The sequence below is a fragment of the Gigantopelta aegis genome, chromosome 3 (assembly GCF_016097555.1).
Source record: "Gigantopelta aegis isolate Gae_Host chromosome 3, Gae_host_genome, whole genome shotgun sequence".
Taxonomy (NCBI): domain Eukaryota; kingdom Metazoa; phylum Mollusca; class Gastropoda; order Neomphalida; family Peltospiridae; genus Gigantopelta; species Gigantopelta aegis.
In genome coordinates, this window is record NC_054701.1 from 39396141 (window position 1) to 39422895 (window position 26755).

General features: G+C 40.5%; 1 protein-coding gene and 1 long non-coding RNA gene across 2 annotated transcripts; one reads left to right on the top strand and one right to left on the bottom strand.

Moving 5' to 3' along the window:
- The first annotated feature begins 4484 nt into the window (after positions 1-4484).
- On the top strand, positions 4485-25397 carry LOC121390164 (L-serine dehydratase/L-threonine deaminase-like). The gene is made up of 8 exons (XM_041521917.1): positions 4485-4584; positions 6384-6555; positions 8706-8861; positions 10123-10198; positions 12619-12658; positions 13822-14049; positions 23431-23561; positions 24914-25397. The coding sequence occupies exons 2-8, from the start codon at positions 6400-6402 to the stop codon at positions 25099-25101; spliced, it is 975 nt and encodes a 324-aa protein (XP_041377851.1). The 5' UTR covers positions 4485-4584; positions 6384-6399; the 3' UTR covers positions 25102-25397.
- Positions 10085-13902, bottom strand: LOC121390173. Its single transcript, XR_005960175.1, has 2 exons — positions 13766-13902; positions 10085-10248 (listed from the first exon to the last, which is right to left on the bottom strand). It is a non-coding gene; the product is annotated as an uncharacterized LOC121390173 (long non-coding RNA).
- Positions 25398-26755: the final 1358 nt, after the last annotated feature.

Here is a 26755-nt window from a genome sequence, read left to right on the forward strand (position 1 = left end):
GAATCGTTAGGCACTAATTGGGACATGAAAAAACAACAACCAAAACATCGATTTATATCCTACAAGAAGACATGCGCTCTACCTACTAAGCTCGATATTGCCTTTATGTTACAATGAAAAAATAACTCCACGCAATTGTTAGACGCATGGAAGGGAAATTTGGCCTCGACAGCATAAAGACCGATCTAAAAATCGTGGGACACTGGTTGGGACGGGAAAGAACCTCGCGTCATATCTTACACGACGTCGCGATCTACCTTCTAAGCTCAATATTGACATTATGTTACAATGATAAATGACGTCACGCAATTGTTACACGCTTGAAAACACAGTTTGGCTCCTACTGCATAAACATCGATTTAAGAATCTTTGGGCACTGGTTGGGACGATAAAAACAAATAACAAGCGCCTTCATATCCTACACGACAACTGGCCCTACCTACTAATCTAAATGTTGCCATTATGTTTCAATGGTCGGTGGGCCCATTGGGCTATTTCTCGTTCTAGCCAGTGCACCACGACTGGTATATCAAAGGCCGTGGTATGTGTTATCCTGTCTGTGGGATGGTGCATATAAAAGATCCCTTGCTGCAAATCGAAACGAGTAGCCCATGAAGTGGCGACAGCTGGTTTCCTATATCAATCTTTGTGTGGTCCTTCACCATATGTCTGACGCCATATAACAGTAAAATAAAATGTGTTGAGTGTGTCGTTAAATAAACCATTTCCTTCCTTCCTTCCCAGAGAATAAACAACGATCTAAGAATTGTGAAGCACTTGTTGGGTCGGGAAAAAATACCTTCGGCTTCATATCGTATACGACATCGCGCTCTACAAACTAAGCTCAATATTGCCATTATTTTACAACTACAAATGACATGACACAATTGTTTGACGCTTGAAAGTCAACTCCTGCTAACATATTATAAACAGTGATCGAAGAATCACAGAGACTGATTAGGATAGGAAAAAAAAGAGAGCATCAACTTCATATCCTACACGCAATTGTTAGACGCTTAGAAGGAAGGTTTGACCTCGACAGCACATACAGCAATCTAAATGGAAGCGAAATTTGGCTCCCACAGCAGAAACAACGATTTAAGAATCGTTGGGTACTGAATGGGACGGGAGGAAATATGAGATTTCATATCCCATACAATAACGGACCCTATTAATTAAGCTGAATATTGTCATTATGTTACAATGAGAAATGACGTCACGAAGCGAAGTTTCGCTAAGAATTGTTGGGTACTATTATCCTGTTCATTTATTTAGACTCAATTTTTTTTGCAAATGTTACGTTTATTTCCTATTCGATATTTGTTTTCTTTGCATTTACATGAAAACAAACCCAAACCCCGACAGGTTTTATATACAAATCATCATATAAAATGCACGAAGTTGACTTAATTCCACTTTTTAAAAATCTCTGTGTGTTCGGAATGCACGTTATTTCTCCTATAAATAACTAAGGTCATTTGCATATCAAAAGCATCATTCTATAGTGCGTTTCAAACTAATGTTCGGTTCTATCGTCCTATCCGCACAAATCGTAGTATGACCTATATTTAATAAATAAACGTAACATTTGCAAAAAACTTTGGGTCTAAATAATTGAACAGGATAATAGATAGGACGAAACAAAAAATATCGACTTCTTATCCTACAAACTAATATTGACATTATGTTACAATGACAAATGACGTCACGCAATTGTTAGACGCTTGGAAGCGAAGTTTGGCTCCCACATAAAACAAAAACAAAATTATTTAAGAATTGTGGAACACCGGTTGGAACGGGAAAGAAGACCCTAGACTTCATATCATACACGACGTCGTGCATACAATCTGTCTACAGACGATACTAGTCTATCGACTAAGTTCTATCCCATGAAAATTAGCTGCATCAAATGGACTGCCGATGAAAACAGTCGAAACCAAATTGCAGACTATATGGCAATAGATGTTATTCTTTACAGCTCGAGATATATGGACAGCTATTTAAACAGATAAAAGTGAAATATGTTTGCAAATAAAAATTAATATATTCTTCATAGACCAAAAATTTAACAAAACTGCATCACATCTGCATATTTTCACTCCCCTAAACGTCCTATCACCATAAAAGTGATGGCTACACATTATTTTGATATATATATATATATATATATATATATATATATATATATATATATATATATATATATAGATGGTCTTCACGGGCTCACACAATCAGTTTTATACCATATAAGGGCAGGTAGAGAAATATTTATGCTACACAAAAGTTTAGATATGACCCCAGGGTGATCTTACAATGGCCGCAAATTTTGAATTCAAGATGGCCATCAATATTAGGATGGAAAAAATGCCAAAAATTGATTTATTCATGTAAGATGTGCAAAGATGCTAAAAAAAAAGAAGAAGAGCAATTTACATAAGAGCCCAGACTATAAGTTCAATATTCAATATTAGCATTTTGTCACAATGACAAATGACGTCATACAATTGTTAGACTCTTGGAAGGGATGTTTGGCCCCGACAGCATATACTTCGATGTAAGAATTGTGGTACACTGGTTGGAACGGATAAAAAGACGTCCATATCTTATTCGACATCCCGCTCTAGTCACTAAGCTCAATGTTGCCTTTATCATTATGTTACAATGAAAAATGACGTCACGTAATTGTTAGAAGCTTTGAAGCGAAATTTGTTTCCATAGCATAAACAACGAAATAAGAATCCTGGGGAACTATCTGGGATGGGGAACAAATCATCGACTTCATATCTTACACGATATCGCGCTCTTCACACTAAACTCAATATTGCCATTGTGTTTTTATCACAATCACAAATGACGTCACGCAACATTTATACACTCACAGCATAAAAATATTATCTAAGAATAGTGGGACATTGGTTGGAATGGGGAAAACATGACATTATATGCTACACGACGTCGCGCTCTAACTACTATAGGCCTTACTCAATATTGTTAGCATGTTACAATGATAAATGACGTCATGGAATTGTTAGACGCTTGGAAGCGACGTTTAGTTCCCAGAACAAAAACAATCTAAGAATCCTGTGGCACTGTTGGGGACGGGGTAAAAACTCTGGACTTCATACCCTACACGACAAAGCACTAGACATATTGAGCTCAGTATTGCCATTATGATTATGTTGCGATAATATATGACGTCATGTGATTGTAGTTCGACTCCCACAGCATAAACAACGATCTAAGAATCGTTGAGCACTGATTTGCACGTGAAAAAAGACATCGAGCTCTACCCAATAAAGTTAATATTGCCATTATGCGAGACTAACTAATGACGTAAAGCAATTGTTAGACCCTTGGAAGGGACGTTCGTCTCCCACAGCGTAAACAACGATCTAAGAATTGTGGAGCACTGGATGGGATGAGAAAGAAGCCCATAGATTTTATATCCTACACTACATTGCTCTCTACCTACTAAACTCAATATTGCGCGAAGTTTGGTTCCCACAGCAAAAATAACCATCTAAGAATCGTTGGCGCTGTTTTATATTTACTGCGTGGGCGAATCATACGTACATTTATTTAGTCCCTGGACGAAATATTTGGTAAATAAATGAAAAAACAACAACAAAAAAAACGATTTTTGGGGCCAAATAGTCCCAGAATGATTTTCGGCAGTGTAGGCATCGTCTCGAGTCATAAGTGGCCGCATATATACAGTTTTTTTTTAATTTTTATTTTGTTTTAATTATTATTATTTTTTATTATTACATAACGGATAGAGACCATTCACACATATCCACCAGTCTATAAATATGCGAACCCTTTCTGGAAGTCAGTATATGAGGCAAAGACCGCCATACAAGAACGCATTATAGTGGGAAAGGAAATGTATCTAATCATCAATACATTCACATCCTTCACCCCCACCACACCACACCCTTCCGCCCAGTACAGGAATAAAGCAAATTTGCAGGGCCATAGTTAGGATTTTTCGTGGTTGGGGGGGGGGGGGGGGGGGGTGGGGGGTAGGGCAGATCAATTCTTGGAACGAATAAGAATGTGAGGCGCAAGACACTAGGCATTCTTGGGGTATCCCCCCCCCCCCCCCCCCCCCCAGTAAATTTGGAAACCTAGAGGCACTGGAAAAAACATTGTGCAACATTTCAGGAAGGTTACATACTTAAAACGTCAATATCAATAACCAGTAAAAAGAAATTGCCTCACCCCACTAGCTACGGCCCTGATTAGATTGAAAACGACAACGAAAGGCGCGCACTGCACCCTAGACTGGGTCTATGCGTTTGAATCTAAGCCAAAGTCTCCGAGTCACACAGTCAATGTTCGTTTGTGGTCATGTTTCGAATAAAAGCATATTGAGGTCTCGTAAAAAACCCACAAAGAAGCTTGATCTATAAAGTACAATGTCATACTGACGCAGTCTCGGACGTACTGACCCAGTTTTCGCCTACATACTCGTTTTAACTAGTGTGAACGTGTTTCTCTAGTTGTTTACAGTGCTCAGCACCAACACATGTAGTATTGATAACTGTTTGGATTATAATAATTTTTTTGATTCTGCATCAGGTACCCGTATAATGTTTAAGTTGCGTCCAGTGTGACACACGCAGGCTAGCTATATTATTTATGATACTTCGTTGTCACGCGAGTCCGACAGCTACATTAATTGTTCCAACATGGCGGGCCATACGAAAGTAACGTGGCAACGAATCGATCGTAAATCGAGCAAGATGATAGTAACTGAACAATGGTGTGCGGCCCCAAGGAGCTTGGACCCCTATTTTTGGTCATGTGATTAAGTGTACCTTTGTAATAGGCGAGGAGTTTTGTTTATGGATGCATTCGAACTACGTTACATGTTAATGTTACCCCCTCCATCCTCCCACCCACTCACTAGCGAAGCCAGAATGGCAAAAGAGGGACCATGCCCCCAATCACACCTCCCCACACCACATTTTACATGTGTCTGTCACCCAATAACACTACTCCTGTACAGTGTAGGAGGCCACCCCTCACTACCCACCCCGCCAATGTCCCCTCTATATTAAAATTCTAGATCCGCACCTGGCTGCTACAAAACTTGTTGCAGTTACTAGTATTACCTGAATAGAATCTTTGATACCTGTATGCAGATTAGTACACTACTGGAGAAATCTGCGCTTTAATTATCATTGTCTCTGGAAGGGGGGGGGGGGGGGGGGGTGCAGGGGGGCGTAGTCCAGTGGCAAAGCGCTCGCTTGATGTGCGGTCGGTCTGGGATCGAACAACGTCAGTAGACCCTTTGGGCTATTTTCGCTCCATCTAGTGCATCATGACTGGTATATCAAATGCTGCGGTATGTGCTATCCTGTCTGTGAGGTGACCCCTCGCTACTAATGGAACAATGTAGCGAGTTTCCTCTCTAAGACTATACGCCGATGATTAATAAATGAATGTGCTCTAGCGGTGTCGCTAAACAAAACAACATTTTCTTTTGGTCTCTGATATAGAAGGATCAATCACCCACGATGGACTCAGCTCTCACCCCACCATCGCAAATAGTGACTCACGAGTGGTATATAAAATGTCGTGGTATGTACGGTCTTGTCTGTGGAAAAAACCCACCTTGATTCGTTTTACGGTAGGAGTAGCGTGTGTGATGGTAACCGCTGAGGGGCACATGTTCTAGTTTGGAGGGTGGGGGACAGTCTCTAGTGGTAGGCACAAGCTAGATTTCTATCTTTTTTTACATTAAGTAGGACCCCCAAAAAGTACATTTAAGTTATCAATTGTGTGTGTGTGGGTGGTGGTGGTGTGTGTAGGGGTGGGTGGGGTGAGAAAAAAAGAAAGAAATGTTTTATTTAACGACGCACTCAACACATTGTATTTACGGTTATATGGCGTCAGACATATGGTTAACAACACACACAGATTTTGAGAGGAAATACGCTGTCGCCACTACATGGGCTACTCTTTCCAATTAGCAGCAAGGGATCTTTTATTTGCGCTTCCCACAGGCAGGATAGCACAAACCATGGCCTTTGTTGAACCAGTTATGGATCACTGGTCGTTGCAAGTGGTACCCACTGAGCCTTGCGGAGCACTCACTCAGGGTTTGGAGTCGGTATCTGGATTAAAAATCCCATGCCTCGACTGGGATCCGAACCCAGTACCTATCAGCCTGTAGACCGATGGCCTAACCGGGTGGGGTGGAAGGCACCTCCCCATTCCCGGTTCCTGCGGGCCTGAGGTGTCGTTAAGCATTTCTTTATTTTCTCCACACGCACATCCACATTATAATTAATGTCCGCTCGTCTGCGTGTTTGTCTGTCTTTCTACCCACACCCGTCAATGTGCATTTTGATATATCGGTATATTTTCCACAGAATTACGTATGCAAGTATGACAGACCGTGGTGGACAACTGTACATTACAACCCCGACAGTGGAAAGTGATGTCTTGTCCCGGCCAAGAGGCTTTAGGGTGTTCCTCAAACTGGAAAACCTACAACCCCCGGGCTCGTTCAAGATCAGAGGTATTTCACATCTGTGTCAGAAGGTATGTACTGTAGAATACCTGTTTCTTACACACCCGTTGGTGAGAACACCATGCGTTATTTATGATAACACATACGTGTTTACACACGTACGTGTGTTAACAATTTCAAGACACACACACACACACACACACACACACACACACACACACACACACACACACCAAACAAACAAACAAACCCAACAACAACAACAACAGCCTTAAGTTCAGTCAGCCGTTTTTCGTTAACGTTTGCGAACTATTTTGACTGGTTTTCGAAGTGATCTTTTTTTTTTTAACATGAAGCGCATAAACCAGTCTGCCAGACGTTTTTCTGCTTGGTCTGGCTGAACTCAGCATTGGTTACGAACATGGTTTGTGTTATCCTGCCTGTGGGAAGCGCAAATAAAAGATCCCTTGCTGCCTGTCGTAAAAAAGTAGCCTATGTGGCAACAGCGGGTTTCCTTTAAAAAACAGTGTCAGAATGACCATAAGTTTGACGTCCAATAGCCGATGATAAGATAAAAAATCAATGTGCTCTAGTGGCGTCGTTAAATAAAACAAACTTTACTTTACTTTGGTTACCGAAACACAGAGTAAGACAGTTTTCGAATAGGATCATAGGGTTGTCGGGTTTCTTCTTGTAGCATTTGTACTAGTCACTTAATGTGTAATGTTTAAAGTCTAATGTTATGACTAAAGGTCAAAGGGATCAAACGAAAGACCTGTGTCGTCAGTTTTAGGGAAATGTGTGTATTTAAGACACAGTATTTGGCGACAGTTTTTTATTTCTTTTTTGTTTTTTGTTTTTTGAATCAAAAATGGACAATCTGTCACAGAGATTGAACTCTATCTCTGTTCTCAAATATAAACAGAATACGACTAAAGGACACGACAGATAGTCTACTAAAGGTGGATCTAGAGCTGCAAGCTTTAATAAAATACGTGTCTTGCAATAACTATAATGTGTGTACGTTCCTCTTCGGGTAATGCTCGCCATAGTAATATAAGCCGTTTAGCAAACATTTTAAGAGGCTAGATTACTTTCCAGGTAAGAATAAACGCCAAACTTGTTTGCACATTCTTTGATTGAGAAGATATGGTAGATAAATTTCATACCTTTCATACCTTTCATACTGCTTACACGTCTTCCGTGTTAAAATAATAATAATTATTGTAAAATGTGTGTATGTGTGTTTGCTCGCGTGCGTGTGTGTATGTATGCGTGTGTCCGTGTATGTGTGTCTCTCTCTGTCTGTGTGTCTCTCTCTCTCTCTCTGTCTGTCTCTCTCTCTCTCTCTCTCTCTCTCTCTCTCTCTCTCTCTCTCTCTGTGTGTGTGTGTGTGTGTGTGTGTGTGTATGTGTGTTAGCTCGTGTTAACCCTGGCCATGAGTTAATATAATGTAACAGGGTCATTTTGCAAATAATAAATAAAACATTAAAACTAAAGAAGGTATTTTTCTACCTAGCCGTAAAGCGCTCGCTTGATGCGAGGTCGGCCTAGGATCAGTGCCACTCGGTGGGCCCATTGGGCTTTTTTCTCGACCCAGCCAGTGCATCACGACTGGTATATCAAAGGCCTTGGTTTGTGCTATCCTGCTTGTGGGATGGCGCATATAAAAGATCCCTTGGCAGGCTTGCTACTAATGGAAAAAATGTAACGGGTTTCCTTTCTAAAACTATATGTCAAAATTACCCAATGTTTGACATCCAACAGCCGATAATCAATAACTCAATGTGCTCTAGTGGTGTCGTTAAACAAAGCAAACTTTAACAGCTTTTAAAGGCTCGTATAGATTGAATGCGGCGCGTGCGTGCGGTCGGTCCGACCGTGGCGTGTGTTGCCTCTGCTGTTTGCGTTTTGGGCATATACACCATATACGAGTCTATCATAGCTACTGACAGCGTGCGTTTTACAGCCGCAGGCATCCAGTGCGGTCGGTCCGACCGTGGCGTGTGTTGCCTCTGCTGTTTGCGTTTTGGGCATATACACCATATACGATTCTAGCATAGCTACTGGCAGCGTGCGTTTTACAGCCGCAGGCATCCAGTCTAGACGCTCTCATTGAAGCTAATGTATTTTGAAATTGTTTTAGCCTGACCGCACGCACGCGCCGCATCCAGTCTATATAAGCCTTAAAGCTCATTCCTTTTCTTTACTTTGCATACAGGCAGTGAAGGAGAAGGGATGTACCCACCTCTACTGTGCGTCTGGCGGGAACGCCGGACTGGCTACAGCTTACGTGGCCCAGAGACTTAATCTCAAGTGTACCGTTGTGCTACCCGAATCCACGCCGCCTTTCGTCGCCGACAAACTTAAGGAAATGGTGATTTTTAATATTATAATTTCAAGTCTTAATATGAAATGGTGATTTTTAATATTATAATTTCAAGTCTTAATATATAATAACCTAGAAATGAATATTTAATAGTTTTAATATTATTGTTTTAAGTCACTAGGAAATTTTTATAAAGGGTTCGTTTTCATAATGAACTATAGTCCTGTTCAGTTGTTTAGACCCTATGTGTTTTGCAAATGTTACGTTTGATTCCTATTTAATCCGTGGTTTTTTTTTTATTTGCATGAAAACAAATCCAAACCCCGACAGGTTTGATATACAATTCATCATCTAAAATGCACGAAGTTGACTTATTTGCTACTGTCATATTATTAAACATGTCTTTAGTTAAAATATAACACGCAGTAGTGTAGGAAGGTGCCAGAAAGTGTGTGAGGGGGAGGGAACACACACACACACACACACACACACACACACACACACATATATATATATATATATATATATATATATATATATATATATATATATATATATATATATATATATATATATATATATATATATATACACACAGATACAGATATATATATATATATAATATCGTCATATAACCTATTAGCGCTAACGGGTCATATGGCGAGATTATAGCTGTAAAATCGCTCAGACCTAGACAGTCGTAGAAGTTGTGAGAGCAGAAAGTTTGCCAACTTTGTTCTGTCAGTTGATAGTCATTGCCTAGCATAATATACAGACACTGGACTTCAAATGCCTAACTCAGACTACCAACTGTCACGACGGAATTGGCCAACTTGCCGACCTCACTTCTACGACTATCTAATTGCTAGTCTGAGTACTCTTACAATTCCATTCTCGTCGTAAGTCCCATTAGTTGTTAATCTGAGTACTCTTACAATTCCATTCTCGTCGTAAGTCCCATTAGTTGTTAATCTGAGTACTCTTACAATTCCATTCTCGTCGTAAGTCCCATTAGTTGTTAATCTGAGCGCACCCGTCTTAAGTCGAGAGTAGGGGAAATTACAACGCAACTGTCGAGTTGGCCCACCCCGTCGTGACAGTTGATAGTCCTAGAATAGCATACACGACATCAATGCGGGGTGTCATTAAACACTCACTCACTCACTCACTCACTCATTCATTCACTCTTTAACTAATTAATCACCAATATTAATTCACCCATTCATTAACTCATTCATTCATCCATTATAATAACTATCTACGCCACTGAGGTCGGTAACGTGTGAGTTTATTATTTGCATGTATTCAGGGAGCTACTGTTCTTATCCATGGTAAAGTGTGGGACGAAGCCAATGAACATGCGCAGAAACTGGCACAGAATCCAGGTGAGTTACAAAAACAGCAGACACAAGCCGTGTGGTAGTTAGGGCTGAACCTAGATTGAAAGAAAGAAAGAAATGTTTTATTTAACGACGCACTCAACACATTTTAGTTACGGTTATATGGCGTCAGATGTATGGTTAAGGACCACACAGATTTTGAGAGGAAACCCGCTGTCGCCACTTCATGGGCTACTCTTTCCGATTAGCAGCAAGGGATCTTTTATTTGCGCTTCCCACAGGCAGGATAGCACAAACCATGGCCTTTATTGAACCAGTTATAGATCACTGGTCGGTGCAAGTGGTTTACACCTACCCATTGAGCCTTGCAGAGCACTCACTCACTCAGGGTTTGGAGTCGGTATCTGGATTAAAAATCCCATGCCTCGACTGAGATCCGAACCCAGTACCTACCAGCCTGTTGACCGATGGCCTAACCACGACACCACCGAGGCCGGTGAACCTAGATTGAGTGCAAGGGAAACAGTTGCACCTACCTGAAAAATACCAAGAAAAAAGTTGCCATTTCGTCTGTACTTGGTCTATAGGCCTATTACAGCGCCGTGATTCTTGTTTGTACTACCACCCCACTTATTTTAGGCTAGATACATATTGCAGTAGAGTATTTAAGGGGAATGTTTTATTTAACGACACGCTGAACACATTTTATTTACGGTTATATGGCGCCAGACATATGGTTAAGGACCACACAGATATTGAGAGAGGAAACCCGCTGTCACCACTTCATGGGATACTCTTTTCGATTAGCAGCAAGGGATCTTTTATATGCACCATTCCACAGACAGGATAGTACATACCACGACCTTTGTTATACCAGTTGTGGAGCACTGGCTGGAACGAGAAATAGCCCAATGGCAGTAGAGTATATAAAGATGTACCAAACCGAAAACGACAAACAAATGAAGTTTTCTTTAACGACACTACAAGAGCACACTGATCAAGTAATCGGCGGCTATTAAATGTCAGGCATTTGAAATTCTAACACCTTCAGAGGAAACCCGCTACATTTTTCCATTAGCAACAAGGAATGAATGAACGACAACTCAGCACAACAAGCAGCAAGGCATATTTTACATGCATTTGCCATGACGGGGGAAGGGGGAGAGAGCGGGCTTTAGCTCTGTCGGCTGAGTGCTCGCTTGAGCTGCTTGCGACGTAGGATCGAACCACCTCGGTGGATCCATTCAACTCATTGGGTTTTTCTCGTTCCAGCCAGTGCATCACAACTAGTCAAAGGTCGTGGTTATGTGCTCTCCTGTCTGTGGTAAAGTACATACAAAAATCCCTTGCGCCCAGGACAGGCGTGCACTACAACAGCTTGTTCTGAATGTGCACGTTAAACACTCTGACCTGACCTGACTAGGAATGTAGCGGGTTTCCTCTAATGACTACGTGTCAGAATTACCAAATGTTTGACCTCCAATAGCCGATGATTAATTAATCAATGTGCTCTAGTTGATATACCAGTTGTGGGTCACTGCACTTTTTAGTTTCAAAGTAATCTTTTGGTCTAGGTGGTTGCTCTGGGATTCTTCTTTTATTGCCTCTAGAACCATTGTTCCAGCCAGTGCACCACGACTGGTATATCAAAGGCCGTGCTATGTGTTATTCTGTCTGTGTGATGATGCATATAAAAGATCCCTTGCTACTAATCGAAAAGATTAGCCCATGAAGTGGCAACAGCGGGTTTCGTCTCTCAATATCTGTGTGATCCTTAACCATATGTCCGACGTCATATAACCGTAAATAAAATGTGTTAGGTGCGTCGTTAAATAAAACATTTCCATCCTTCCTGTAATCATTGTTTGCTCGGTACGGAATATAATTTCAAACTAATGGCTATTTTCACTGGAACATGATTTAACGAACTGACGTTTTCAACAGTGTGCGTTGGCTGTAATTAATTTCATGTCCACGATTTGTTACAAATAAGAAGCACTACATTGCTTAAAATTAACAAGTACATGCATTTCTTAGTTTAAAATGTACTACATTTCCGTATACCACACTAACCGGCATCGGTGGTGTCGTGGTTAAGCCATCGGACATAAGGCTGATAGGTACAGGGTTCGCAGCCCGATACCGGCTCCCGCCCAGTTTAACAACTAAATGGGTAGGTGTAAGATCAATACACCCTATTTTCTCGCTCACTAACAACTAACACTTAACCCAACTCGCTGTCCTGGACAGACAGCCCAGATGTGTGCACGTGCTTGAACCTTAATTGGATATAAGCACGAAAATAAGTTGAAATTAATTAAATTTATTTCACATTAACGCATCAGGTGTCTATAAGCTATGGTAATTATGTGTTCCAAGCAAAACATTTTACGTTACGAGAAAATACATCTATTTGTAATATTTTCTCCCTTATTTCATGCTAATATGTTTTTCCTTCTTACTAGATGCACAATTTGTCCCTCCGTTTGACCACCCCGTAATATGGTAAGTAAATATTAAAGTTTTTAGATCTTGGACGTGTGTACTATGTCCATTAACTAGATCAACAACGTGTGGCTTTTCAAAAAATATTTTTGATCTTATTTTGTATTGTTATTTTTTGTTGTTGTTAAAATTTAATTTCGTCTGTAGAATTAGCAAAGAAAGGATGGAATAGATGCTTAACAACACCTCAAAGCATTTTAAACAATGGCTATTTTGGGGTCTAACATTATGTGGGTTTCTTTTAACAATTGGTCCGAGAAAAAAGTGAAGATATTCACTGCCGCCAACTAGGTTACTCTTTCCAAAAGACGGAAAGAAAGAAATGTTTTATTTAACGACGCACTCATCACATTTTATTTACGGTTATATTGCGTCAGACATATGGTTAAGGACCACACAGATTTTGAGAGGAAACCCGCTGTCGCCACCACATGGGCTACTCTTTCCGATTAGCAGCAAGGGATCTTTTATTTGCGCTTCCCACAGGCAGGATAGCACAAACTATGGGCTTTGTTGAACCAGTTATGGATCACTGGTCGGTGCAAGTGGTTTACACCTACCCATTGAGCCTTGCGGAGCACTCACTCAGGGTTTGGAGTCGGTATCTGGATTAAAAATCCCATGCCTCGACTGGGATCCGAACCCAGTACCTACCAGCCTGTAGACCGATGGCCTAACTACGACGCCACCGAGGCCGGTCCTAAAGACGGGGCGGGATTTAGCTGAGTCGGTTGAGTGCTCGCCTGAGGTACTTACGTCGCAAGATCGAACAACCTCGGTGGATCCATTCAAATGATTGGGTTTTTTCTCGGTCCAATCAGTGCAACATAACTGGTCAAAGGCCGTGATATCTGCTTTCCTATCCGTGGAAAAGTGCATATAAAAGATCCCTTGCTGCTGATGGAAAAATGTAGTGTGTTTCCTTTGATGACTACGTGTTAGAATTACCAAATGTTTGACATCCAATAGTTGATGATTACTTAAGCAATGTACTCTAGTAGTGTCGTTAAACAAAACAAACTTTTAAACTTTAAAAAAGAAAAAAGAACAAAAGAGCAGAAACTGAATGTTTTTATATAGACTTTCCATAGACAGGACAGTACATACCACAATTTAGCTGCCTTTGCTATAGGTGTTTCCTTTTTTTGAAACGCGTGTTGCAGGGAAGGTCATGGAAGTATGATCAAAGAAGCGGCGGAACAGATGCCATCGCGTCCTGACGTCATCGTCACCTGCGTTGGCGGTGGAGGTTTGCTGAATGGCGTCGTCATTGGCATGAAAAGCGTGGGGTGGCAGGACGTGCCAATTATTGCCATGGAAACGGTGGGCGCCGACTGCTTTAATAAGTCGGTCGTAGCAGGTCAAATAATAACACTGCCTGGAATAACAAGGTGAGTATTAAGGGACGATTTTTTTATGTGCGCAATTTGGTTTGACTCTGCGCTGGCGCGGCTACCGCGAATCGTGTCGCTCATGCGGAAATACAGCAATTCAAAACGGCTCTTAAAGGGACATTCCTGAGTTTGCTGCAGTTTTAAAAAGTTGTCACGGGGATCCTATAATACCCATAACTGAATGAAACTCGATTATCCAAATATCTCTCCTAACTGTATATCTATTTGATCTCTCTGTATCGGGCAGTCTAATACCCGAGTGGCTCGGCTCTAGGTATATCAGAGATAAGATCTTATATAAATATATACATGTAGCACGTTTAGTTCACTAGACAACACAACAAAACACAATACACTTTGGAATTTGTATTAACACTACGCTGACTCTCAGTTTGGACAGGTAACACTGGAACTATCGGCAGTCTGTCAAAATAACCTTTTAGCAAATTGATGTGACAATACCTACTTTTCCTAACCTCATCAGGAGTGTTTATCACATACCCTGTCTCATTAACCCGTTTGTGCACAACATAGGGACCGAAATACCTGTTCTGCAATGAACCCCGTTTAATGGGAAGGTACAGCAGTACCTTATCCCCTGATTTAAATTCCCGACTCTTAGCCTTCCTATCAAACACTGATTTTATTTTGCTCTGAGCATAGCTCAGATGCTTCCTAGCTAGTTCGGTCGCCTGCCACAACCTATCTCTAACTCTCCCTACATAAATCAGCAGGTTTTCGGCATTATCCTTGTCTAACCAACTATCTTTTACCAATTTGAGAGGGACTCGGGCTGAATGCCCATAGACCAACTCAAATGGGGTGAATCCTAAAGATTCTTGCTTTGCATCCCGTGCTGCGAACAACACGAAAGGGATTGACTTGTCCCAGTCAGTACCATTGTCGAAACAATGGTAGCGGAGCATACTTTTCATGCTCTGGTGGAAACGTTCTATTGCGCCCTGGCTCTCAGGGTGGAATGCAGCAGAACGAATCTGTTGTATATCTAACATAGACAGTACTTGCTGGATCAACTTGCTCATGAAGTTCGTACCCCTGTCGCTTTGAATTTCACGTGGTAAACCCGTATACGTGAATTATTTAAGCAGCGCACTAGCTACAACAGATGCAGTAACCTTCCTTAAGGGAATCGCCTATGTAAAAACGCGTAGTTAAGCACATAATTGTTAATAAGAATTGGTTGCCTGAACGCGTTTTCGGTAATGGCCCCACAACATCTATCAATACTTTTGAAAAGGCTTCCCCAACTATGGGAACCTTCTGCAGGGGATAGGGAGGAATTAGCTGATTTGGTTTCCCCACAACCTGACACACATGACATGACATACAATGCTTACTGACATCTGCAAACATTCCCTTCCAATAAAACTCTGAGGCAAGTTTACTATGAGTCTTATTCCGCCCTAAGTGGCCAGCAAACACGTCCTCGTGTGCTAACAATAACAATGATGGACGGTACTTAGAGGGCACCACAATTCTACATCTTGTCACACATTCCTCATTATCAGGCACAACCTTCTCCATACTCTTATTCATTAATACTCCCTTGTCCATATAATAACCTGACATCTGAACCTCCATCTCACCCTCAGTTAACAATGTAGTGCGAGCTGCCAACAAATTTGGATCAGCCCCCTGCTCTAGGATTAACTCTTGTCTATTACAAGGTAAGTCCCCTCTATCAAACACAACTGGTTCATTTACCCTCTGCGGGAGGTCAACAGGTTCCACCACCTTTAGTTCCTCAGTTGACTTATCTACCATTTTACTGATAACCTCATCCACTCCAATTTCATGGCTCACACACGTATCAGACAAATCACAATTTTCCTCTGGGTCTCGTGCTACCCTTCCGGCCATAGCCCTAGTCATACACACGCAGGATATCTAATCTCATCAACCTCACACTCTTCTATTGGTAAAGGGCTGTCTTCAATGAACAATTTGTCGCCTTGCGGCAGGCAACACTGACTAGTCAAATCGTTACCCAACAAAACGCCTATGTTTTCAAAAGGCAAGTCCTTCACAACACCCATAATGACTGGTCCCGTCACAAACTTCGAACACAAGAAAACGTTATGTAACCGGATAACCATATTTTCTCCAGTAACCGAGGTTATGGCCAAACTACGTCCTGTATCTGAATTTTCAATAACAGCTAAACAATCTGACGTTATGAGCGACTGGCTACACCCTGTATCCCGATAGATTGATATTGCCTTAGGACTCAACTCTTGTTTCAAATCACAAACCATACCAGTGGACACATACGGGTTTACTTTCTCTGCCATGGGACTAACCATTAACTCTCTCGCTAACGGAGCTGACCTCACTAAACCGACCACTTGCGCATTATCGCGTTTCCTTTTAAAACAGTCCCCGACAAGATGGTTATCCTTTTTACAGTAACTGCAATGTGGACGGAAAGTTCGTGCATTGGCTGATAATGCAGGTTTATCCTTACTTTGCCCACCAGGTGCATTCCTTGCCTGACTAGCTGACCAACTAAATGACTCTCCCCGATAATTACTTTCCCAGGAAAACCCTGGCTGAAATTTCTTCTTATCACCCTGTTGTATAGAGCTACCCTGTACTGCCTGAGCCTTGTGTATTAACACGTAATCATCTGCCGCTATTCCTGCATCCTCTATCTTTTTGATATCACGATCCTCTAAATGAATACGTAAGCTAACTGGTAATCCATTTTTAATGTCCTGCAAGAACAACAATTCCCGTAACTCGGTATATGACCCTACCTCATGAGAAACCACCCATTTATCAAACATCCCTGCCTTCTTAGCCACAAACTCACTATAAGACTGACCCTGCGTTTTTTTCAACTCGCTATACCGTAAACGATAATCCTCAGGTCGTAACTCATAAGCCCTCAACACTGCAGACTTAACTAGGTCGTACTGACTTGCTCGCTCATCACTCATTGAATTATAAGCTACGCTAGCCTTCCCCTTAAACTTAGACACGGCTAACAATGTCCACTTAGACTGAGGCCAATTTAGCTGCTTGGCGGCCCGTTCAAAAACTTGGAAGAACATATCTACCTCCTGGTCGTCAAATACAGGCAGTGATCTATAAGCCTCCGACATGTTAAACCCATTCCATGCTTCTCGTGTAACTTCTTCAGTATTCAACTTTAACTCATGTTCCACTTTTAATTTTGCTAACTGGAATTCTCTATCCCTCTCTTCTCTTTCTCTCTCTCTCTCTCTCTCTCTCTCTCTCTCTCTCTCTCTCTCTCTCTCTCTCTCTCTCTCTATATATATATATATATATATATATATATATATATATATATATATCTCTATCTCTATATTCTTTTTCTCTATCCCCTCTCTTCTCTCTTCTTTTTCTCTATCCCTCTCTCTCTCTCTCTCTCTCTCTCTCTCTCTCTCTCTCTCTCTCTCTCTCTCTCTCTCTCTCTCTCTCTCTCTCTCTCTCTCTCTCTAATGCACGTTCTTCTCTTTCGTACTCAAGCTTTTTAAAAGCTAACTGTTGTTCCATACTCAAGTCATTTATCTCTATCTCTGGAACAATCTCACTTTCTTCCATAACAGGACTATCACCAAAAACTGATACCAAAACTAGGGATCCTATAATACCCGTAACTGAATAAAACACGAGTATCCAAATATCTGTCCTAACTGTATATCTATTTGATCTCTCTGTATCGGGCAGTCTAATACCCGAGTGGCTCGGCTCTAGGTATATCAGAGATAAGATCTTATATAAATATATATATATGTAGCACGTTTAGTTCACTAGAAAACACAACAAAACACAATATACTTTGGAATTTGTATTAACACTATGCTGACAAATGTACTTGCCGCAGTAGTTAATTAACAACAACAATATAATAACAACCCAGAACTAATCACTTAATTAGTTAATCACTAGGTGTCTAGTTTACACAATATTATAATCACTTCATCGTGATACAACACGCACACGTGTGATAATTGAGAAACGCTGCCAGGGGAACTTAATTAATAAAGGAATTACAACTCTATTCCTAACTGGTTAATTTTTAATTTACCCTTGACTACTCATTCAGTAACCTTGTAATACAGAATTAATACTGGTACCTATCACAATAAAGACAATAACTTACAGTTTACCTAGGTCCTCTAGGATGACTGGCTCAGCTTTAATAATTTTAGAACAGTGAAGCCTACAATTTACTTCGTCAGATTACCGGAGATACTGTCTAAAGAATATTGGTATAATACAGTATTAAAATATTTAAAGTCACATCAATCACATCAAGGTTATACAACAGAAAAATATATTTACCACGTCCGGACTGAACTTATATAGATCGTTCAGTGGACGAGGTCCGTTCACCTGGATACTTCCAATGTTTCTCCTCGATATCTCATGTCGTGTCATGTCATAGGGTTTTACGTGCACATTCAGAACAAGCTGTTGTCGCGCACGCCTATCGTGGGCACAAGAGCCGGCCTTGGCCGGCTCCTCCGTCAATGACAGGAAAGGTGGGGGGGGGGGGAGAGGAGGGGCCGCCTGCACTGGCAGGTGCAAGGGAGCACCAGCAGCCCGATCAAATCGGTAGCAGGCGGGTGGGGGTGGTGGTGGTGCTATGGAATTTGAATGGAGCAGTTAAATGCCAAAGAGAAAAGGGTGCGCAATTTTGATTGAGGGAATTTGGCGCAATTTTGAACAGTCGGTCGAAAGGTAAATGGCCGAGCTAATATAGGTTTTGATATTAGTGAATCGAGAGTAGCTCGTTAATTTTAGACCTTTACGATGCTGTGGTGTCTCCCTAGGTTGCCCATAGGGCCCTTATAAAGGGCCTGACCGCTTCTGGTCGAGGCATCACCAAGTACCAAGTTATTACCAGCAGCAAGTATTGGGTGTTTGGGTGGGGGACGCCGATATTCTTTTGTTCAGCTTCCCCCGGGCGCATTGCAATTGTGTACTCGGAACAGTATTCTTTTGTCCGGTTCCTTATTAGAGTACGTGCTGGGCCATTAAATGGGGGCGGGTGCATTGTTATCATTAGTCAATGCACCCTGTGTACTGATGCAGTGAGCGTGTAGTCTGTGTGTGAATCCTAGTTTTGTGTTAAGGTTGTACCTAATTGTCTTAAGTCCCTATTCTAGTGAGTTCAACGGCCATTCATGACCACCCATCCCCCTCCGTCCTTGTATAGCATTTAATACAATGACGCAGGGGGAGTTAAACTAGCCTAGCTATCTAATTTGAAGGGTTAAACCCTTATAGTGTAGGTATTGGTTTAAAAAGCCTAGTGCTTGGCATACTTAACTTTATTACCAATGCAATAAACGAAACTAACGGTGGCAAGTAGCAATTGTATACATATATGCACCAATCTAGGTATTTAGTTTGAAGAATTTTGATTTTGATTCCCGCCCCCTAAATCTGGATAGTTGGGTGTCGGTTTTCCTGCATGTCTTTGCTTCTGGAACCCTAGTTGACTTGCCTTAGTTAGCTAGGATGGAATGCATCAGTAATAATAATAAAATAATAATAATAATAATAATAATAATAATGCATCAGTAATAATAATAAAAAAATAATAATAAAAAAAAAAAAATAATAATAATAATAATTAAAAAAAAAAAAATAAAAAAAAAATGGTGCGGGTGCGACAAATTCGTGCAGTTTATTTACAGTTAGGTGTAGTGGGGTTCTTGATCCGTGATTGGCTGGATTGGACCAATGAGAGTGCTGCAAAAAATAGGCGATAATTAGTGGTGTCCTATCTTGGTTGATTATCTAACGATGTTGATTGGCTGGTTAATTAGCCAGTTGGGTTACTGCGACTTCGATCCTGTCTTAGTGAGAAAGACAGAAAGAAAGAAAGAAAAAAACAACAACAAAAAACAACAACAATAATAATAATAATAATAATAATTTAAGAAAATTAATAATAATGTTTCGTTACCGGGTGGTGTATGCCAGTTGTCAATCACGAGCTTCAGAACATGAACATATTTACAGTAGAATAATATGGTTATCGTGGTTAGGTCTGGATGGCATTGGCATATCTAGTGGTTATTAATCACTCGCTACCGTCCCGCCGTTAATCCCCAGGTTGGAGTGCCTGGTCGAGTGCTTAAGGTCGCTCTTCCATCCAAGGGATGTACAGGCGGGTGGTTTTGAGTAATTGTTAATTTATATTGCTAAATTTATGCCAGCTAATTTGGTCGAGTATATGCTTTTACTTTTGTCGTTTCACCGTTCTCCCCTCGGGTTGGAATACGTGGTCTGTTCGAGTGCGTAGGGTGGATGTTCCACCAAGGGGGTCACAGATGTCACGATTCAAGCATTGTCATATCTAGCGGTTATTAAATCATTCGATACCATCCCGCCGTTGATCCCCGGGTTGGAGTGCTTGTTTGGTCGAGTGCTTAAGGTCGCTCTTCCGTCCGAGAGATGTACAGGCGGGTGGTTTTGAGTAATTGTTAATTTATTGCTGAATTTGTGCCAGCTAATTTGGCTAGGTATATGCTTTTACTCGATATCTCTAAAATCCTATCTATTTATTCAAAAATCTCAGAGACAGCGAATATCGCCTGGGGGCACAAAGCCGTACCTCACCTATCATGTGATATTTCCACAACTCCCAGAGTCGGTATATATTCTTAGACGGCCAGACTTACTGTCGCCTAGTTCGCCAGAAATACCAAGGTCGTAAACCGCACTACTGGAGGTATCACGTAACATGTGGCAACATGGCCTCCACACCTGGTCTGGGTGTGTATTAGGGGGTACGGTCGCGCGGAGGTATTACGTAACCAAGCTGCACACGGCCCTCTAAAACAATTAACATCGCCACAGGCGAAAAGATAAGAGCATGTTCCGTCACACATGTTATCGACCAACAGAGACTTTTTAACGATTGTAATTACATATCAAATATATTTTTTTGCATAAAATATTAGTGGCAGTATATTAAAGGTGTTTCTGATCGTTCTAATATTTGTAGTACATTAAATTTAATTTTATTTCCTAAAATCCAGTTTGGGCTTCTTACAAATATTAAGACGACCAAAAACACATTGAATATAAAGATACTGATATTCTAAACAAGAAAATATATTTAATATGTAAGTTTAATCGTAGAAATATTTCATTAGTCGGAAACAGTTTACAATGCAGCAAACTCAGGAATGTCCCTTTAATCATTTCGAGACTGATATCATATTTTTGGTATAAGCTTGACCAGACTGAATTTATGTTAAGATTTTAAACTTTTTTTTCATGCATCGATAATTTTTGTCTTTCAGTGGCGTTTCCGGACAATCAGTTAAAAAAGTTAAAGTTTGTTTTGTTTTAACGACACCACTAGAGCACATTAATTTATTAATTGTCGGCTATTGGATGTCAAAAATTTGATAATTTGACATATAGTCTTGGAGAGGAAACCCGCTACATGTTTCCATTAGTAGCAAGGGATCTTTAATATGCACCATCATACAGACAGGACAGAACAATGAGAATCATTTATATCATAAATTATATATAACTCTGGTTTAAACGCTAGCCATGTACGTCGTATGCTAAATACATGGGGCATCTACGGCTGGTGTTGTCTGGAAAGTGTTAAGTCAAATAACTGTAATTGGAGTAATTGTTCAACCCCTGCAGTTGCTCACTTTAGTCGGCAATGCCGTGGAGATTGCCGTGGAGTTGTTAATTCTCCACAGCACCGTTTTGCCTTGGACCTATATTCGGGGGGGAGGGGGGGGGGGGCATTTTCTTCATTGCAGGGGTTGGACTTTGAAATGTTAAAAGTGGGTTTCGAATGATCCAACATTAATGGAAAGAAAGAAAGAAATGTTTTATTTAACGACGCACTCAACACAGTTTATTTACTGTTATATGGCGTCAGACATATGGTTAAGGACCACACATATATTGAGAGAGTAAACCCGCTGTCGCCACTTCATGGGCTACTCTTTTCGATTAGCAGCAAGGGATCTTTTATATGCACCATCCCACAGACAGTGTAGTACATACCACGGCCTTTGATATACCAGTCGTGGTGCATTGGCTGGAACGAGAAATAGCCCAATGGGCCCACCGACGGGGATCGACCCCAGACCGACCGCGCATCGAGCGAGCGCTTTACCTCTGGGCTACGTCCCGCCCGGTCAACATTAATGGAGTATCAAGTCAATATAAAGGCTTGTGGCTGATTTAAGGATGGGGGTGGGGGTGAATGCGTTTTTTAATAAAAAATATATTCTTCAAAAAAACAAGTGGTAGCCAAAAGCGGAAGCGATTCGATCCGATAATATTTTAACATGCTCATATACCACGAGGGTTTCGAGCATGTCCGCCCCAGGGTTCGGCCTCTGGAGGCCAGGGGCCCAATCCGGGGCAGATGCGGAAGAGAGGATGAAAAATACTGGTATACCTAAAAGGGACTGGGTGGTTGACTGTGGAAGCGGTATAGGAAAATGAAGCTCGTTTTTGCGTTCGTTTTGTAAGGTCTCACTACACAGATCACTTCCAGGTTAGAGTTCATTCATCACGGTCCACTATAGTTCCTAATTGTGGCACATGTTATGGTTCACATATTCACTTCTAGGAAATGGTGAAGAATTAAAACAATATGTATGTTTAATGGTAAGCCTTCTGGCTGTATTTTGTCCATGTTATTTTGTAATATTGTGCATCGACCTTTTGGGACATGGGTATATAGCGCAAGTGACAGCTGGAGTGAATCGGTTAATGAACCACCTGTTCGGACCGGTACTACAGCCAGATGCGGTCATATAGCAAAAAACTGAGACGGAAATGTTCACAATTTTGGAGTGAATATAAATGCTTTTATAATGTATGTTCGCAATGGTGTATGTTGTTAGTGCCAACGAGAACCCGTTCTATGGGCAATCTTCGATTGAAGTTGGGCAGTTTAACATGGGTTTCAGTGGCAGATGACATCTGTGTAGTGAGACCTAACAATGTCTTCAGCCATTTGGATCAGGGGCCCAATTCACTAAACCCTCGCAACTTTGCGATCTCGCAGTGTAATACTAAAAGACTTGCAAAGAGGATGCTTTGTTGTCTAGCAGAGCCTAAGAGACCTTTGTGAATTAGGCCCCAGAGCTGTATGTTTTCGTTTTCCTAAGTTCTTAATAAATTATTAGGATTGAAACGTTACGTATTTATTTTATTTTACAAGCCTTGTCAAGGTTTGAGTTGTTTAGTTTATGAACACCATAAATAAACGTAAAATATGACAAGGCAAACTACAGTTATGAATGGCGTCACTTACGTTTGTAGCTAGCATTGCATTGTAACTGTTGCAGAACGTGTTACTATCCGATGGTTATTTTGTTCTTGCAGTGTGGCCGTGTGTTTAGGAGCTAAGGCCGTCAATGAGCACACTTTCCGCCTCTACAGAGACAAAACAGCGAACATTATCTCTGTTGCAGTGCCCGACAAAGAGGCTGTTAAAGCCTGTCTCCGGTTTGCAGGTATATTGTATACACACACGTGCAAAAAAGTTTGTTTTATTTAACGACGCCACTAGAGCACATTGATTTTTTTTCTTATCATTGGCTATTGGACGTCAAACATATGGTCATTCTGACACTGTTTTTTTTTAGAGGAAACCCTCTGCCGCCACATAGGCTACTCTTTTACGACAGGCAGCAAGGGATCTTTTATTTGCGCTTCCCACAGGCAAGGTAGCACAAACCATGGCCTTTGTTGAACCAGTTATGGATCACTGGTCGGTGCAAGTGGTTTACACCTACCCATTGAGCCTTGTGGAGCACTCACTCATGGTTTGGAGTCGGTATCCGTATTAAAAATCAAATGCCTCGACTGGGATCCGAACCCAGTACCTACCAGCTGTAGACCGATGGCCTAACCACGACGCCACCGAGGCCGGTACACACGTGTAAGAATTTCAACTTATGAAGTAATATTACAAGTTTGTATCGTTTAACGACACCAGTAGAGCACATTGATTTATTAACTATCGGCTATTGGATGTGAAACATTTCATAAATATCGCTTATAGTCTTAACGAAAACCTGTCACTTATTTCCATTAGCAGCAAGATATCTTTTATATATGCACGTAACTTGGCCTTTGATATACCAGTCGTGGAGCACTGGCTGGGACTGACCAATTGTCTATTTTCTGTTATCCTAGTAAATATAATGATACATAGAAATTCTAGTCGCATTTCTTTGAATAATATTTATATTGAAAAACAAATCATGCACAGATATACAATCAAAACTTGCTGTGTGCATTGCAGTTCTAACTGATCCCCTAACTTATTGTTTGAAAGATCGCCACTTTGATGGCATACTTTTAAAGGGACATACCCTAGTTTTTAAACACTAACGCATGTTTTTATATTATAACCGTTTTTGATAACTTAAATCATACTTTACATATATTTTATTATTTAGATTATCAATTTCCATACATTCGAAGTGTTTTTGGTCATCCTGGTGTTTTTAATATCACAAAATGCATTTCTCATATTTTTAAAAACGCACGTGCGTCTGAGAAGTAACAGTTATGGAGTCGAGTTTTAGTCCATTTTTAGAGAGTATTTCACCATTTCAAAGTCTCAGACTCATGTTTCACTCAATTGTAACAATATCCAAATGTGTTACAATTTGTAGATTAACTAAACTTAGCGTTAATTTTCACTGGTTGAAACTAGGGTATGTCCCTTTAAATGCTATCTTATTTAATTTCAGTTTGGTTCGGTATTAGAGTTTGAAAACATTCTCTCAGACCCGATATATGGGAACATGACTGATAAGTCTAATAGAAATGAATGTTATTTTTACCTTTATTCCAGATGACCATCGTTTCATCGTGGAACCCGCGTGTGGGGCAACACTTTCATGTATCTACAGTGACGTCATACCACAGTTGCAAAGTGAAGGTCGCCTAGGCAAAGTTAACAGTGCATTAGTAATAGTGTGTGGTGGCGCTGGGGTCTCTCTTGACCTTCTGTACAAGTGGAAGAAGCAATTTGACCTCTAGCAAGAATCGCTTGATTTTTAACTAGAAAAAGAAAATCCATCCATTTTTTTCTTTTAAGTGAAATAAATATACCAATGTCCTCTGCGAGGCTGTTTTTGACCGTTATGTATAGAAGGATCTGTCCAATTTGATGTAAGTTAAAGGATTTATGCAAAATCTTTACGAGTAGAGGAATCAACCGGCCTCGGTGGTGTTGTGGTTAAGCCATCCGACATAAGACTGGTAGGTACTGGGTTCGCAGCCAGGTACCGGATCCCAATCAGAGCGAGTTTTAACGATTCAGTGGGTAGGTATAAGACCACTACACCTTCTTTTCTCTCACTAATCACTAACAACTAACCCCCTGTCCTGACAGACAGCTCAGATAGCTGAGGTTTGTGCCCAATACAGAGTGACTGAACCTTAATTGGACATAAGCACGGACATAAGTTGAAATAAAATCGTACAGGAATCAGTTACCTTTGTTATTTTGTCTTTGTCTTTAGCTTTAGAAGGCATTATCCTGCTTTCGCTATCAGTTGAAAACTCGACCAGGATCCTTGCATTTAATTCTAGAAGGATGTATCCAGCAATGTGTTGTAACTAAAAGTACCAGTATTGTTTACATATTAATTAGAGTACACATGTATACACTATATTTTTCTGTAAATATCATTTTTATTCTACGAAGGAGGTGCATATGCCTAATACATATTGTATCCAGGTCCCCCAAAACTTAATATTATTACAATAGTGGCAGTAATGAGTTATCAGAAATCTTCAAGGTAAGGTTAATGTTTATGTTCAATAGTTTCACTAGGTTCCATTGTTAAATACCAATGTACTTATATATATATATATATATATAAATAATAACTATTGTGCAACGCGTAACAACACGAAACTATAGAAAACTCGTATCATGTTAATAAATAAGGCATGTAATTTTATGCCACAACACATATTAACATTTAAAATTTTTAACAGCTTATTATTACTATGTATTATGTACCTCTACTGAAAATTTTATGACTGGACTCAAGGTTGTAAAGTGAATACTGTCTTCAGTTGTAAATTGACTTTGGACGTTAAAATGCAATGCATCTCGATACATTTGATATAAATAAATTATCTTAAATAAATATTATGGTAAAAACATTACATTTGAAACAATAAACAATCTCAATATATTTTTGAAGAATATTATCAAACCATTATTCTCTCTCTCTCTCTCTCTCTCTCTCTCTCTCTCTCTCTCTCTCTCTCTCTCTCTCTCTCTCTCTCTCTCTCTCTCTCTCCTCTCTCTGTGTGTGTGTGTGTGTGTGTGTGTGTGTATGTGTGTGTGTGTATGTGTGTTATGTGTAAGTGCAGAAGAGTACATGTGAGTATGTGCGTGGAACTTTGAAATCTTTAATTGTTATAGAAAAAAAAACCCCGTCAAATATACCATACTTTTAATATTGTTTGTTACACCAGACACTAAAAGACGAACCGGACCAATCGCCAACCAATCGCCTGTACGGAATTACGTCAGAACTTCGTTTTTTAATTCCTCGTTTAAAAGAGGAGATAGATATTGAAAGAAAAAAACAGGAAGATTTGGTATTGTGTAACACATTTAATTCACTACTAGCGTCGTAATGTCTGTAAAATACAATGGTATCATGTGGGACTG

What these genes read in the sequence shown, in the direction of transcription:
- LOC121390164 (XM_041521917.1), top strand. Translation starts at nt 6,400, where the DNA reads ATGACAGACCGTGGTGGACAACTGTACATTACAACCCCGACAGTGGAA. An exon ending in TTTCACATCTGTGTCAGAAG is followed by an intron (nt 6,556 to 8,705) that starts GTATGTACTGTA and finishes CTTTGCATACAG; the next exon opens with GCAGTGAAGGAGAAGGGATG. An exon ending in CCGACAAACTTAAGGAAATG is followed by an intron (nt 8,862 to 10,122) that starts GTGATTTTTAAT and finishes GCATGTATTCAG; the next exon opens with GGAGCTACTGTTCTTATCCA.